General features: G+C 58.5%; 1 protein-coding gene across 3 annotated transcripts; it reads right to left on the bottom strand.

Annotated features, from left to right (window-relative positions):
- Positions 1–252: 252 nt before the first annotated feature.
- DBNL (drebrin like) lies at positions 253–12660 on the bottom strand. 3 transcript variants are annotated; one of them, XM_065041153.1, is made up of 14 exons: positions 12507–12660; positions 11537–11592; positions 10087–10199; positions 9681–9755; positions 9121–9267; positions 8746–8823; positions 8095–8246; positions 7403–7457; positions 6372–6473; positions 6190–6292; positions 4127–4276; positions 3283–3389; positions 1507–1606; positions 253–1221 (listed from the first exon to the last, which is right to left on the bottom strand). In XM_065041153.1, the coding sequence occupies exons 1-14, from the start codon at positions 12587–12589 to the stop codon at positions 1082–1084; spliced, it is 1461 nt and encodes a 486-aa protein (XP_064897225.1). In that variant the 5' UTR covers positions 12590–12660; the 3' UTR covers positions 253–1081. The 3 variants fall into 3 exon arrangements, with proteins under 3 accessions (XP_064897225.1, XP_064897226.1, XP_064897227.1); XM_065041154.1 differs by having other exon boundaries at positions 6372–6437; XM_065041155.1 differs by lacking the exon at positions 6372–6473 and having other exon boundaries at positions 12507–12659.
- Between the last annotated feature and the right edge of the window lie 3904 nt (positions 12661–16564).

The raw sequence follows: 16564 nt of genomic DNA, 5'->3' as shown, positions 1-16564 counted from the left end.
GCAGCTGCTCTTCCCAACAACCCTCCCTCATTACACTCAAATAATTAACACCAGGGTTAATTACTTATCCAATTATCCCTCTCTGGAGCACGAGCCTGGTGACAATGACCCATGGTGGCAATTCCCACGGGTGGGGTCACCTCATTAAAAGATTCCTCATTAGCGCTCCCGGCCTTAGTCACACATGAGCCTTGCACCAAAACCCCAACATTTCACCCCAAATCCTTCCCTGGGAGCGCATGGCCCCATCCGTCACCAAAGAAAAGCCCTTTTATTGTCATTGGGGGGGGGACGGGGCTCAGGGGACCCCAGGGAAGGGGCTTGGAGGAGCTGCTGCATCCCCCAGCGCCCACATGAGGGGTGGGACCCCCAAAACCCAACCCCTCCAGCTAATTCTACAGCAACACCAGGGGAAAAATCAACAGGGGGGACACAAGGGGGGCGGGTTGGGCTCTTCCTTGTTCACAGTGAATTTGGGGTGAGGGGCAGGGGGGGCAGATCCCACACTCACAGGTTTTTGCTAAAAAACTAACCCCAAACCCCCCCGCTTTGGCCTGGATGGGGCTCCCCCGCCGGGGAGCTCAGTCGCATCATTTAAATCCCCCCAAACAGGGGCTGGGGGGGGCGGGAAAGGCAGAAAAACCCCTTGGAGGGGACACCGGTGGCAGCTCGGTGGTGACAACGCTGCGGAGCCATGTTTGGGCTCTCCAAGTCCAGATTAATGGGGTGAGTGAACCAAAATGGGGAAAACCGCCCCAATTCTGAAGCCGCGGGGTGGGAGGGGAAGAGGCAACTTGTTCCCTGAAAATGTCCCCCCCATAAGGGATCTGTCACCCCCTCCTTCAGCCCTGCGAGAGCATTGGAGGGAGGAGATGGAGCCTTCGTCCCCCCCAGGAGGGTGGGAGGGAGTTGGGGGGCAGCACCAGGGGGGGTGCTGGGGGGGGCAGGCAATGGCACTTCACTTGGAGAGAACACAAAAAAGATAAAGAAAAGCTCAAATCCAAGCCACAGATCGTTCGGAAGCATCAGGCTGGAGCCAAGTGCTACCCGGGGTGGGGACAGAGTGGCCGTGGCCCCCTAATTACTCAATCAGTTCCACATAATTAGCGGGGAACATGCCGAAGTGGCCGTCGGGCCCGTAGCCGCGCCACCAGCCCTCGTCGATCATCTCGATGTTGGTGATGATGTTCTCCGGGTCGAACGAGATCTCGGTGTCGTCGGCTGGAAGGAGACGGAGCGATGGGGAGGGGTTAAAACCAACCTGGACCAAACCCCCCAACAGCCACTTTTCACAGAAAAATGATGTGGTTTTAGGGCTGGACAAGCCCAGGCAGCTCAGCCCCATAGGTGAGTGAAAAACAGATACTAGGGGAAAAAGAATCCACCCGCCTCCTTCCTTTTCCAGCCCAAATTTGGGTGGGAGATGCTGCTCGGGACCGCGCTGCGATGGGTTCCAGCTCTCTGGGACTGGTCCTAGTTAAACCCGGTTTAGAGGGGGAATCTCACCAGCCTGGTAGTCGTAGAGCGCCCGGGCACACAGCCCCTTCCCCGCCAGCTCCGCCTGGTACCCCCCCGAATAGTCGTACTTGGCATCGCCGACTTGTTCCTTTGGGGAGAAAAGAGGCAAAATAAGGAGTTACCACAGAGAAGGATGTGGCTCCATGGGTTATTAATCTGTGCTGCCGCCAAAATTATAAGGATTTGTGGAGCTTTGCCCACAGATCTAAATTTGCTGGGGGGTTGGGAAAAACAACGCAGAGCGTGATTATTTTATTCTTTTATAAGCTTTGGGGGGTTTCTACATTTTACTCTATAGACCTGGAGAAAGCTTGAAGTGGAATTAATGTAAAATATAAATAAGAGAAACTGAAAAGCAAGTTATCCTTCAAAAGTGTTGCGTGTTAAAAATCTCATGGGTTTTACAGTATGAGATTTTTGAGGTTGCTATGCACAAATCTACAGGCATCGAGTTGAATTATCTGGGGTTTATAAAGGATCCTAAATCGTAAAACTACCTTATTTAAAGCTTAATATTATGGATCCTTTTATAGAGACTGAAGATGCCAGATAACAAAGAATTTGGAGATCTGGAGTAGACAAAATGTGCACCAGCTGTGCTAACAGGACAGAGATGGTTTGGTACTTCTAGATTCCTAAAAAAGCATCATTTTAGTAACTCATAAGCAGATGAAGGAGAGGTCACCATGGGGAGACTCTTCTCAGAGTGATAATAACTGAAGTGGCCACTTTACTAATCATAAATTTGAGTGGCTTAAAGGAAAAGTCCGGCCTGTTTGGTGCCGCCACGTGATTTCTTACCAGAGCTGAAAAGGATCGGCCTATACATTACAATTCAGAAATGAGATCGGCGATGTTTCTGAGGTGAAGGAGATGCACCGGGGCACCAAGTTCACCCCAAAACACAAAACATCGGCACCAGGATCACCTCAGGGCTCAAAATGGCGGCACCAGGAATGGCGGGATCACCTCAGCACACAAAATGGCGGCACCGAGATCACCTCAGGGCTCAAAATGGCGGCCACTGGGGTGGCAGAATCGCCTCAAAACACAACATGGCAGCCCCAGGGGTGGCAGGATCACCTCAAAACACAAAATGGCGGCCCCAGGGGTGGCGGGATCACCTCAAAACACAAAATGGCGGCCCCAGGGGTGGTGGGATCACCTCAAAACACAAAATGGCGGCCAGAGGGGTGGCGGGATCACCTCATGAAAGCCTTTGAGGTGCTGGAGCGAGTTGAGAGAAGGGAACGGAGCTGGTGAGGGGCTGGAGCACAAGTGTGATGGAGCGGCTGAGGGACCTGGGGGTTCAGCTGGAGAACAGGAGCTGAGGGGAGACCTTCTGATCTCTGAACTGCCTGAAAGGAGCTTGGAGCCAGGGGGGTCGGGCTCTGCTCCCCAGGAACAAGCGCCAGGAGCAGAGGAAACGGCCTCAAGTTGCCCATCTCCTGCTCCTTTGGAACCGTCCGGACACATCCAGTTGACTTCAAGAACGAGAAAATTAAGTCTGTTTGAAATACTTCTGGTTTTGCGCGGGTGGGAGACACGAGACAGATGAATAGACGAGAGGAAACCGAGGGAAATCCTGCAGCATGACACAACCCCACTATTAGACACTGGAGAATCTGACGCCAAGGACAGCTGGGTTTTGTCGGCTCAGCCGCTTTTGGACGTGCAAAGCAGCAGGAGAAGAGGAGAAGGCGCTTTGGCAAAGAGACTGAGGAGATCCTGTCCCCTTGTGTCCCCCAAGTCCCATGTACCAACCTGAGGTGGCTCTTCATAGATGGCCGAGGCGTCCGGCGGCTCCTCGTACAGATTCGCCTCCTCCGCGTGGGACGTGGGGACGCTGGAATTGTACCCCGAGTCTTGTCCTGCGGAAGAAACACACGTTATCCAAACACCGTATCTCCCTGTCCCCTCGCCTTGTCCAGCACCACCAAACTCCGGGGACGAGCTGGATGTCCCCTGGGACAGCAACAGGGGCGAGCAGCGGTTTAGGGAATGGTGTAAAGGAGAAGGGAGAGATCCAGGATCTCCAGCGGGGAAAGGAGGAAGGTGCTGACGATCTTTCTGAGCAGCAAATGTGGCGGGGACGGCTCGGAGCAGGACCCGGCCGAGAGCAGCATCTAGTGGCGGCCGCAGCCCGGGGACACCGTCCCAGGCTCCCGCAATCAATTAGTTGGGAAAGACCCTCATTGAGTCCGAGTGTCACCCCAACCCTGGCACTGACCCTGAGAACAAAAAGCCCCAAAGCACCTCCAGCGATTTTGTTGCTGGTTTTAGGAGCTTTCAGCAAGAAACCACATTTAGCTCTTGTGTAAGGGCCACAAACAGTCAAACTGCCCAACGGGGGTGGAGTTAATTATTTTAGTTCTCTTTTGCAAAATACAATATGAAAATGAATTTGTCTTAAACCCGTCCGGCTGTGGTGTGTTTGTAAAGCGTCAGCTTAACGGTTGGACTCAACGATCTCAAAGGTCTTTTCTGACCTAAACGATTCTATTGAGAAACAGCAACTCGGGGCCCGGCCTCAACGCGCCAAACTTTAAGGCTTTATTTGGAGAGGTGAACCAAAAATAAGTTTTGGCGAGGAAGCAAAACCACCCACCTGCCGCGGGTGCCCCGGAGGGTGCGGGTGTCCCCCAGGCCGAGGACGGGGCGAAGGACGCGGGGGGGACGTCCCGGGTGGGAGAGACGGGAGCGGCAGGACCCGGCGCGGCGTTCAGCTCCTTCTGCAGGAAAGGGCTGCGGAGTTTGCCTAAAGAAAGGGGTTAAACATGCTGGGGGGAGCCGGGGGCGATGGTGACAGCCCCACGGTGGCGGCGCCGCGGCTCCCGGTGCGTCACCGGATGGATTTTTGCCTCGGGAGCTCGGTTCTCCTCCTAAGCAGGATTTTCCAGCTCTAATCTTGGTTGTGAAAAACAAGTTTGGCAACTGGTTACAGCAGGAGCTGCAGATGAGGAAATAAATTATTTAAAGAAATAGAGGTATTTTTGAGGAGGAAAAAAAGAAATGTATATATATTCTTTGGGGGGAGGAAGAGTAGCTGGAGGACACCAACACCCATGTTCTGCTTTTTCGGAGCACCCAGATTTCCCAGACAAGCCGGGGAGACGGTTCCACCGGGCGCAGCCGGTGACTATTGGCCCTTATCTCCCCATCGCGGGCTCTGAACGTGAACAAAAGTGAAGCCGGAGAGTTCTCAGGCGAGTTTACCCATGAATAAACACCCCGACTTGCCTTGCTGGGGGTTTTACTGGTGCCAGAGCGTTTGTTGTCCTTTTCTCCAATAAAAACTATACTGACCCAACCAAGGAAAATCCCACCGACAGCTTTGCCCACCCGAGAAAGCGTATGTTGCGCTCCTATTGCAAAATAAAAGTGATTATTTCACTTAATTCAAGTGACTTTCAAGGAGGTTTCGCTGGCAGAGGAGCAGATATTCCCCCGGCGATACCACATGTTGGCAGCCACTTCCTTGGGTGGTTTCAGCTTCTGGTTTTCGCAGCTTCCTGGTTTTTACTGAACCCACCAGCTCAGTCCCTGCTAAAGGGACGCGCTTCTGCTCGGAATTCAGGGCAGTCACAGATCTCAGAATGTCAGGGGTTGAAGGGACCTGGCAAGCTCATCAGTGCAATCCCCCCATGGAGCAGGAACACCCAGATGAGGTTACACAGGAAGGTGTCCAGGCGGGTTGGAATGTCTGCACAGAAGGAGACTCCACAACCTCCCTGGGCAGCCTGGGCCAGGCTCTGCCACCCTCACCAGGAACAAGTTTCTTCTCATGTTTAAGCAGAACCTCCTGTGTTCCAGTTTGAACCCATTGCCCCTTGTCCTATCACTGGTTGTCACCGAGAAGAGCCTGGCTCCATCCTCCTGACACTCCCCCTTTAGATATCTGGAAACATGAATGAGTCCCCCCTCAGTCTCCTCTTGTCCAGCTCCAGAGCCCCAGCTCCCTCAGCCTTTCCTCACCCGGGAGATGCTCCACTCCCTCCAGCATCTTTGTTGCCCTGCGCTGGACTCTCTGCAGCAGTTCCCTGTCCTGCTGGAACTGAGGGGCCACAACTGGACACAATATTCCAGGTGTGGTCTCCCCAGGGCAGAGCAGAGGGGCAGGAGAACCTCTCTGACCTACTGACCACCCCCTTCTAACCCACCCCAGGTACCATTGGCTTCCTGGCCACAAGGGCCCAGTGCTGGCTCATGGTCACCCTGCTGTCCCCAGGACCCCCAGGTCCCTTTCCCCTACGCTGCTCTCTAATAGGTCATTCCCCAACTTACACTGGACCCTGGGGTTGTTCCTGCCCAGATTCAAGACTCTACACTTGCCCTTGTTCTATTTCATTACATTTTTCCCTGCCCAACTCTCCAGCCTGTCCAGGTCTCTGATGGCAGCACAGCTTCCAGTGTCACCACTCCTCCCAGCTTGGTGGGAGGCAGATTGCGACCGTTGTCCCTTTCTGGTGTTAATATATTGAATTTTGCTTTTATAAATGAAATTTAAGTTTCACACGTGGAGTGGAAGAGTGGGAAATGTCACCCTCGGCTGCTAAAAGCTTGCACAGCGAGAGCTTTAACATCACAACCACCGCGGAGCAGAGAGTGTGACGAGACCTCCCCCCCGCGCTCGGCGTGGCCGATGTCCCCGGTGTCACACCGGCGCCGTACCTGGTTGCGAAGGCGTCACTGCGTCCGCCGGCGCTGACTTCTCCCTCTGCTTGAAGATGTCGCGGGGGTTCACGGGCCTCTGGGCGACGAGCGAGGCGGCCTCCTGCACACAGAGCCCCGGAACGCCGGTCACGCACCGCGGCGGCGGCTGAGCCGGTGCGGCCCCCCCGGAGCCGCCGTACCTGGGCTTTCTCCACCGACTCGCTGCGCTTGAAGCCTTTGGGCTGCCGGGGCTCCGCCTGCTCCTTCTGCGGCACAGGGGGGGCAGCTGCGGCTCCGGGGGGCTGAGAGAGCCCCACACTTCTTCAGCCAGCCCTCTTCTTCCTCCTCCAGCCCCTCTTTCCTTATCCAGCCCTCTCTGTCTTCACCCACCCTCCTCCTTACTCCTCAAGCCATCTTCTTCCTCATCCACCCCCCCGCCTTACCCAGCCCCCACCTTCCTTATCCACCCCCCTCCTTCCTCCTCCAGCATCTTCTTCCTCATCCACCCCCCCTTCTTCATCCACCTCTTTTCTTCCTCACTCAGCCCCCGCTTCTTCATCCACTCCCCTCTTTCCTCCTCCAGCCCCTTCCTTCCTCCTCCAGTCTTCTTCTTGCTCACCCCCCCCCCCTTCTTCTTCTTCATCAGGATCCCTCCTTCCTCATCCAACCCCCCCTTCCTCATCCAACCCCCTCCTTCCTCATCCAACCCCCTCCTTCCTCATCCAACCCCCTTCTTCCTCATCCAACCCCCTTCCTCCTCATCCAACCCCCTTCCTCCTCATCCACCCTCCCCAGGACAGACGGGACGGGAACAAGGAGCAGCCACGGCAAACGGGGAGGAAAACCCACAGATCTGCAAGATTTGCTGGGCAGAGGACAAGGACTCTGTGTCCCCCTGCGTCCCCAGGCTGCTCCCCGGGAAGGGTTTTAAACTCGGCTTTCCCCAGGAGGAGCTTTAAACTCGGCTTTCCCTGAGGCCGGAGTGGCCGTTGGGAACGCGCAGCCGGTGTGAGCAGAGATATAAAATGAGATCCAAGGAAATCGAAGCCCATCCAAGGAAATGGAGAATAGAGCAAGAGACCCAGGAGTCTGGGGGTGCTGTCACATCCCCCCAGCTGCTGTGACAGTGCTCGGGATGCTCCCCTGTCACCCCCTGCCCTGCACCACCACACCCCGTCCTCTCTGTCACTGGGGGACGGTGGTGACACCGGGACATGGGGACAACACTCACCCATTGCTGCTGCTCCTTGTCCCTGTTCTCAGCCTCTTGCTGCTGCTGGAGTCTCCTGCGGTGACAAATGACAAACCGGGGTTAACAAACGACAAATTGGGGTTAACGAAGAGGCAGGAAGAGCTGTTTGCTACACAGAGGAAGGACCTTTCCTCAGCCACTGGGGACAGATCAGGACCCACAGGACCCCCAGGAGCCATGCGGGGCTCAGTGCCCCCCAGCAGCACCCCAGACCTCTAGGTCCACACAAACAGTGGCCACAGGTGTCAGCAACATGCTCCAAAGTGCCTGGCAAGGGGACGACGTGATCCTGGGGACAGGAAACCCATGGGTGACACTGGACCAGCAGCCAAACTGGTCGGTGCTTCTGCCGGGGAGAAGGTGCCTCAAGTTGTGCCAGGGGAGGTTGAGGTTGGATGTGGGGAACAATTTCTTCCCCAAAGGGCTGTGGGGCATTGGAACAGGCTGCCCAGGGCAGTGCTGGAGTCACCATCCCTGGAGGGCTGGACAGACGGACATGAGGTTCTCAGGACATGGGGCAGTGCCGGGGGTGGGTTATGGGTGAACTCAATCTCAAGGGGCTTTTCCAACCAACAGAGGTGGTGACGGGGGCCACGACACCCCCGAGAGCAAAGCCAAGCGGGATGGACTCTGGGCGCCACCACAAACACTGGCGGGCAGGCAGGACTCACTTCTGGGCTTCGATCTCGTTGGATCTCGCTTTGTAGCGCTGCTCTCGCCCCGCGGCCTCCTGCAGCTCCCGCTCCCGCCGCTCCCGCTCCAGCCGCTGCCGCTCCTCCTCCGCCCGCCTCTTCTCCTCCAGCCGCCGGTTTTCTTCATCTTTCTGATAGGAAGACGTGCAAAAAGTCGTGGGGTTTAATCCCGGAGCTCTGAGAAACCTCCTCCCAGGTCTCTGCTGTGCCGTCAGCCGGCACGGCGCATCTCCCGGTGTGCGGCACCCCTGACGCTGAAGGTTCACAAGTTATTGCTAAACCGCGGTAAAACAACCTGAATAGGAAGCAAATACAGAGCAGCCTTGCCCTGATGTTCATTCTTGCAGAGCTGCCTTCAAAAAGGCCAAAAAGCAGCCCCACCACCCAAAACGGAGCCGGCAGCGCAGGCCGCTCCCCTGCGCCCGCTCAGCAGCCCCGGAGCCACATTCAGATGAGATCAAAACGCATCTCGCTCTTCCAGACTCATTTTCTCCTCCCCTTGCGCCGCGGGGCAGCGGGAGCTCTGCAAACAGCCCCGGGTTAGAGAGGGGAGGTGCGGATGGAAAACAATCCGCAGGTGCATCCGAACGCCGCGTCCTCCTCGTGCTGAAAAGCAGCGGCAGGACCCACCTCGGCTTTGGCCCAGAAATTATCTTTGTTGACCCTCTTGATTTCCGACATCGCGTTTGTCTTCTGGTAGACAGAGCCCTGTGGGGAGGCAGAAAGCGGCACAGTGGTCACAAATGTGTCCCCGGGTACGCTCTGATGGCTTTTTCCTGCCGCTACAGGACGCACCGGCTCCCCTTTGTCTTCCCCCGGCCCCCAAGGGTCCACAGGTTGGGTGGAAAGGCTCAACAGATGATATTTAGCACCAGGAATTTAAAGAAAGAGACACTTTGTAGTAGAATATAACCGCAAAACCCATGGTCACGTCATGGGGAGCCCCTTGAATCGCGGGGTGATGGTGGCGCCAGGGACCAGAAACTCCCTCCAGAGCCAACTCACCACGGGGGCTTGAGGCCCCGAGTCCTGGAACTTGCTGCTCTCCTTGTGGAAGTTGTAGTTGGCCCCGGAGGCTTTGGCCACCTTCTCCATGATGAGTTCTGGCTCCACGTCCTCCTCGGCGCGAGCGTTGATGGTGACGTGGGCGCCCTGAGCGGGGAGAGGGACACAGGTGAATCCAGGGGACGTGGAACCCTCCGTGAGGCTTCGCACATCCCAGCGCCGCCACGGGAAGGAAAAGGGCTGGGTGACAATGGGAAGATTGTCAAAAAGATGGGGACAGACCTCCCAGCAGGGCCTGTTGCGATAGGACAAGGGGTGGTGGTTTTAAATAGAAGGAGGGAGGTTTAGGTGAATACAAGAAATTGTTGTCCCTGAGGGTGGTGAGAGCCCGGCCCAGGTACCCAGAGAGGTGGTAGATGAACCATCCCTGGAGACGTCCCAGGCCAGGCTGGACGGGGCTCTGAGCAGCCTGATCTGGTGAAGATGTCCCTGCTCATGGCAGGGGTGGCTTTGAAGGTCCCTTCAACCCAAAATATTCCATGACAAACAGAAGAACAGACCTTGAGGAAGTTTGCTACGGTGCTGACGTGGTTCGCACAGGCCCCTTTCCTCACGTCGTTCACACCTTCGCCCGTCTGCAAAGAGAAAACGTCAGCACCCGCTCACCCCAGAGCCCCACCAAGGTTGGGTCTACACCTGCAAATCGCCCCACGGCGCGGGCCGCACGGGGGCTTGGTGTGGAAAAAAGCTCCCGTGGGGACAAGAGCTGCACCGCGAGGGCTCCAGGCTCCTGCTGACCCCAATTCAACCCATCCCAGGTGGGTTCGGAGCCATTTCCCGGCAGCATCGAGACATGCGGCCAAAGAGACGCGGCGGGGAAGCGAACCCTCCGCTCGCCGCTGCCCGGCCGGTTCGGCAACGACGATTCCAGAGAGAATCAAAGGCACTGGTTCATTCCCCACTCACCCAGTTGACGAGGACGTATTTGGGGAGGCCGGAGTTGGGGTCCTTCACGCGGCAGAAGGCGTACATCACCTTCCCGCTGTTGAGCTCCTCCACCATCTCCTCCAGGCCGCCATCTGTCCCGGGAGAGAGCGGAGAGGCCGTGAGATGAGCAGATCCCGGCCACGTGGAGGGAACGGCCAAATCTGCGTCCTCCCGGCTCTTCATTTCTTAAATAAGTTGGCTGGAGCGGTGGCGGATGCCCCATCCATGGGGACACCCCCAGCAACCTGAGCCGGTGAAGATGTCCCTGCTCGTGGCACGACTAGATGACCTTTAAAGGTCCCTTTAACCCAAATTATTCTATGATTCTATAATTCCACAATTTCCCAGAGATTATTCTGTTAGATTTGGAGTCATCCAACACCAAGAGTATCTTGTGTTCACCCTGGACCTTCGCTACGTACGGAAACATCTCGGGTCTACAGCACCAATCAAGTGCCACCAGAGAAGTGAAAGGACACGCTCAAGCTTAATTAGACTTAAATTAAGAGCAGCCAGCTGCAAACTCTGCCCACGGGTTTCCCACAAGAAACGGCGCACTGGGAACCTCCGTGGATGGAAAACGACTCAATGGGAGGCGGGAAAGGTGCCGAGAAGCGGCGGCAGAACCGGCTGCACCGAGCGCCGTTAAACGGGAAGTCGTGAAGAAACCGAGAAGCTGACGCCGGGGAACGTCCCGCTCGGCAAATGTCGCAGGAAACTCCGGCCCTGACGCTGCTGTAAAACCCCCGGGGCCGCAATCAGGTAGATGCTCATAGGACATGGGAGGAGAAAACTGACCAGAGAAGGAGGAAAAAACCCACCAAAAAAACGTATTCTTATTTCAAAAGCCTTCCCGCAAACCACGGTTCCTCCTCCTCGGGTCTGTCCGAGCCCTGAAAAGCGGAAACCGAGGTGCTGCTCAGCATCAAAGCCCGAGAGCGGCGGCGCGGCCGCGGCTGCTCCGGCAGCGCCCGAGGGGATCGTTTGCTTCTCCGCTATTAAATATTTACACTTGGGCTCTAAATTTGGCACGGTGGTTTCCAAGCCTGGCAGAAAAGCCGAAAGCTGGGACGGGCCCCGGTGCTGCGTGTTTGCTGGGTCAATATTTAACAATATTTAACAATATTTAACACGGCGGCGGGCAGGGAAGGGCAGAAAGGGAAGTGCTGGGAGGAGCAAAGCCGGGGCTAAAACTGCGCCTAACTAAGCGCGGTCCAGCATAAAAACCACGCGGGACTTTGAAATCACACTGATTTCCACCCAAAAGTCACTGAGCGGCTCGCATCAAAGTTCAGATTTGGAAATGAGCGAGGGGAGGGGATCCAGGGGATGTAAATCTGGAGAGCGGAGAAACCTGCCCACGTGTTGGCTGTTCCAGCAGCTTTAGAAGCGAGAGCGGAGCCCGGGGGGGACGGACCCCCACACTCACCTCCGGAACCAGCCACACGCAGGTCGTTGCTGTTGCCTTCGTAGGTGAACAGGGCCCTAAAATAAAGGTGGAATTAGGGGGTTGATTCAGCTGGCCCCGAAATTCACCTGGACACCCCCGCCCCCCCTGCAGTGCCCCCCAAAAACTGTCCCCTGCTCCTGGTACCCACCGGGGTGTGCACACAACCCAATACCCTGATATTCCCACACGACTCCAGCCCCGGGGCCCAGACACCCCCTGGTACCCCCTATACACCCCATATCCCCCACAGCCTCCCCTATACACCCCATATCCCCCCAGACACCCCACCCCCCCGGTCTCTATAAATCCCCCCCCTCGCTTCTTCTAAACACCCCCCACCTTGACCCCCCCCAACACCCACAAACCCTTTAATGGCCCCATTGCAGCCCCACATCTTCCCCTGCACCCCCCAGACCCTCCAATTCCTTCCTGACCCCCCCATACAACCCCGGCCACAGATCCCCCCACACCCCTGTTCCACTTCTACCCCCATCCCCACCCCACACCCCCAGATTCCCCCAGACATCCTGATCCCCCCAAACCCCACACAGCTCCACAGCCCCCCCGACACCCCATAACCCCCCAGACACCTCCTGCACCCCCACAGGCCCCCAGAAATCCTGACCCCCCCCAAACCCCACACAGCCCCCCAGGCACCCCACAGCCCCTCAGACACCCCACAGCCTCACTAGACATCCTGACGTTCCCAAACCCCCGCACAGCCCCACACCCCCCTAGACACCCCCTGCACACCCCAGACACCTCGACCCCCTCAAGCCCCGCGCAGCCCCCCCAGACACCCCATAACCCCCCTCCCAGGCACCCCCAGACCCACCGCAGCCCAGTTCCACTTCTACCGTCCCATCCCCACCCCACCCCCCTCCCCTCCCCTCAGACATCCTGACCCCATCCCCCCATCTTCCCTCGCAGAATCCCCCCCGCCCCTCACCAGTCGGTGGGGCTCCCCGCCGCCACCACCCGCCCATAGGCCTCCTGCAGCGCCCGCCCGTTCTTGCTGAGGTTCAGCGCCATGGCAGCGCGATCCCGGCCCGCCCCGCGCCGGGCCCGCCCCGCCACACCCAGCCCCGCCCCCGCCGGTACTTCCGGCACCGCCCCGCCACCGGCCCGGCCCGCCGCACCGGCAGCCCCGCCCCGGAAATGCCCCCGAGCGGCCGTAACACGCCCCCTTCTGCCCACGCCACACCCCCTTCTGCCCAAACCACGCCCCTGGACTACCGGGCCACGCCCCTGAACAGGTACCTCCTGCCCCCGAGTCGCTACGCCACGCCCCCGGGATGCCGCGCCACGCCCCGGAGCGTCAACACCCCGCCCCCGGGCCGTCACGCCACGCCCCCTCAGGAGTGGCCGCGCCTCCGGACCGCAAGGCCACACCTCCTTATGATCACGCCACTCCCCCGTGCCAGCCCCCGGCTTGGATTGCGGCGTCCCGCCCACGTCCAAGACCACGCCCCTAAGTCTCGGTCACGCCCCAGACCACGCCCCCACGCCCCAGACCGTGCCCCCCGCCCCGCCCCTAAGCCTTAGACACGCCCCCCGGGCGGGGCAGCACCGCCCCCCGCGCTCCTGGCTTCAAAACGTGGATTTCCGCGGATTTGCCCCATTTCTCAGCCCGGGGGGGGACAGGAGCTGGGGCGTGCAGCAGCTTCGAGCCCGGACCGTTTAGGGGCGCGAACGTGCCTCAATTTTACTCCAAATCATCAAAATTCTGTTTTTTGGGGGGGGACGCAGGAGTGTGGCGCTCAGAAATGGAGGGGTTCGCAGGACACAGATTTTTCCCACGGGGGGGTCCGTATCCCCTGCCCCCCCAAGATTCACCCCAAAACTGAGTGAATAGGGGGGGTGAGACAGGATTGCAAGCACTGAACGAAAATTGCCTTTTTTTCTGCTAAACCCGCCCCCCCACCGCGTGGAGATGACCCCTCCCCCGTGGGGGGGACAGGAGGTGGCCTCATCCCGCCCCGTGGAGGGTGCAGATGTCCCCTCCCCCGCCCAGCTCGGTGTCCCCCGTGCTAATGGGCCATTCGCAGCTCGTGTGTCCCCAGCCCTGTCCCCGGGACAAACCGCCACTCAACCGGACTCGGGGGGCAATGAGAGGGGGACAGAAACCACCCGTGTGTCACCACCAAGGGGGGCGAGGTTGGTTTAATACCCCCCGCCCCGGATCCCCTCATTTGTCCCCAGTGCTGCTGACAGTGACGGTTGTGCCGGGATTTGTCCCCTGGAGGGTTCAGGCTTTGGTTGGGGAGGTGGTGGAGGGGTGGGGGTGTCACCCTCTGCGTCCCCAGCCACTGGGGGACAAAGGAGTCTGGAGGGGAACACGGGGGTGGGAGATGGGGAATGGGGTGGTCGGGGGTCCTGGGGTGGCTGAGGGTCCTGGGGACATCAAGGGTTCTGGGGTACCTGAGGGTCCCATGGTGGCCAGGGATGCTAGGATGGCTGAAGGTCCTGGGGACACCAGCAAAGGTCCTGGGGTACCTGAGTGTCCTGGGATGTTGAGAGACAATTGATGGTCCCAGGGTGACCAGGGGTCTCAGGGTGCCTGAGTGTCCCACGGTGGCCAAAAGCCCTGGAGTGACCAAAGGTCCTGGGGACACCAAGAGTCCTGGGGTGACCAAAGGTCCTGGGGACACCAACGGTCCTGAGGGTCCAAGGGTCCCATGGTGGCTGAAGGTCCTGAGGCGGCCAAGAGTCTTGGGGCACTTGAGAGTCCCGCAGTGGCCGGGGGTCTCATGGTGGTCTCACCTCATGGACCTTCCATCCCAGCATCACCTCCTCCATCTCATGGACCTCCCATCCCTCCATCATCCCATGGACCTCACATCCTCCATCATCTCATGGACCTTCCGTCCCAGCATCACCTCCTCCATCTCATGGACCTCCCATCCCTCCATCATCTCACGGACCTCACATCCCACTGTCACATCTTCCACCTTATGGGCCTTCCATCCCTCTATCATCTCATGGGCCTTCCATCCCACCATCACTGCCATCATCTCACGGACCTCCCATCCTGCTGTCATGTCCATCTCATGGACCTCTCATCCCTCCATTGTCCCACAGACCTCCCATCCCACCTACCCAGCCAGGATGCTCTTAATTACCTAACAGGGAATTACTTAATCACTTAACGGGGCAGGAGGTTCTTGGGAACATCTTGAGGAATTCATTGCAATGAGATTTTGCACCAGTTGCCTTCTGCTGGTACCTTCAAACCCCCCTGGGTGGTGTGGGACAGTCACCATCCACGTGTCCCATGCCAGGAACCGGCCACCCTCACGGATTGATGCTGCACGTCATTTACCTCCCGAGAAAACATCAGGAAAAATAACGTTTGAAGCAATTATTTATACTTTTTAGCAGCCCCCCCCAGCCACGTCCGGACCCCAAACCCCAAAGCCACCGGGGCAGGGGCAGATGTGACCTCCCCATTCAGCCCGGGGCTGGAAATGTTAATTAAAATCAGGGTAATAAAACATCTGGAGGGGGGGCCGGGCAGGGGCGGCAGCGCCGTCCCCTGCAGCTGCTTCTGGCTGTTCCTTGAGAACCCCGGGCAGGGGGGACGGGGTCACCAGTGATTTCAATGTGACAAAAGCCTTTTCATGAAGTTTTTCAGGCAAAGCAACTGAAGGAGCTTTGTGGAGCAGAGTGAGGGGCTGGCGGGGAGGGGGGGCCGGGGGTTTGGGACCGTCCCTTGAAATGGGGAGGTGACAAGTCCGGGCGGAGGTTGGGGGTCACGGTGAGGGTGGTGGGATGGGTTGGAGGTGCTGGATGAAGCCCCCTTTGGTGCTGTCACCTCCTGGGTGACGGGCAGCAGGGTGAGCGCTCGTCCCACCCGTGTGTCCTTGTCACCGGGGAACGAGCCCACCCTGCAAAAAAAGGGAGGAAAAGGGTTTCCCAAGGGGCTTGGAGCCACCATGGTGGGGACACTGGCACCTGGCTCTGGGTGTGGGACGGGGTGGGGACCCTTCTCTGAGGGCTGATGTGGGTGACAGGGACACTCTGGTAGGATGGGGACACCTGGGCAGACTGGGGACACCTGGGACACATGGGGCCACCTCAGTGGGATGGGGAGGGACAGAGTCACCTGGGTGGGATGAGGGTTCTCCTGTGCCACGGGGACACGCAAAGGGGACAGGGACACCCTGGTGAGATGGGGACACCTGAAGAGTACGGGGCAGGGTGGGGACAACTCCAGGAGGATGGGGGGATCCAAATGGGACGGGGTGTCCTGTGGGGGATGGAGACACCCAGATGGGAGAGAAGATGGGGGAACCTCAGCTGCGGCACCCTGAGGGAAGTAGAGGAAACCTGGGTGACATGGGGGGACTTGGGACAGGATGAGGGGGTGCATGGCATGGGGGGACCTGAATGGGATAGGGGGACTCAGACAGGATGGGGGGACCCTGAACAGGATGGAGCAACTCAGATGGTGTGGGGGGACCCTGGATGGGATGGGGAGACCCTCAATGGGATGTGCGGACCGTGAGTGGAATGGAGAGAACCTGGATGGGATGAGAGGACTGTGGGTGGGATGTGGGGACCCAGGCGGGATGGAGGGACCGTGGGTAGGATGATGGGGACCATGGATGGGATGGGGGAACCCAGATGGGATGTGAGGACTGTGTGTTGGATGGGGGGACTGTGGGTGAGATGGAGGGACCCTGGGTGGGATGGGGAGAGGCTGAGTGGGATGTGGGGACCCAGATGGGATGTGGGGACTGTGGGTTGGATGGGGGGACTGTGGGTGGGACGGGGAGACCATGGATGGAATGGGGAGACCGTGGGTGGGATGGAGGGACCCAGATGGGATGGAGGGACCCAGAGGGGATGTGGGAATGGTGGGTAGGAACGGAGGGACCCTGCATGTCGTGAGGGGACCCTGGATGGGATGTGGGGACCATGGGTGGGAGGAGAGGACTGTGGGAGGAATGGGGGGACCCTGGATGGGATGTTGGGACCCAGATGGGATGAGGGGACTGCAGGCAG

The sequence above is a fragment of the Columba livia genome, chromosome 25, assembly GCF_036013475.1.
Source record: "Columba livia isolate bColLiv1 breed racing homer chromosome 25, bColLiv1.pat.W.v2, whole genome shotgun sequence".
NCBI lineage: Eukaryota > Metazoa > Chordata > Aves > Columbiformes > Columbidae > Columba > Columba livia.
This window is presented reverse-complemented; position numbering and strand designations above follow the sequence as displayed.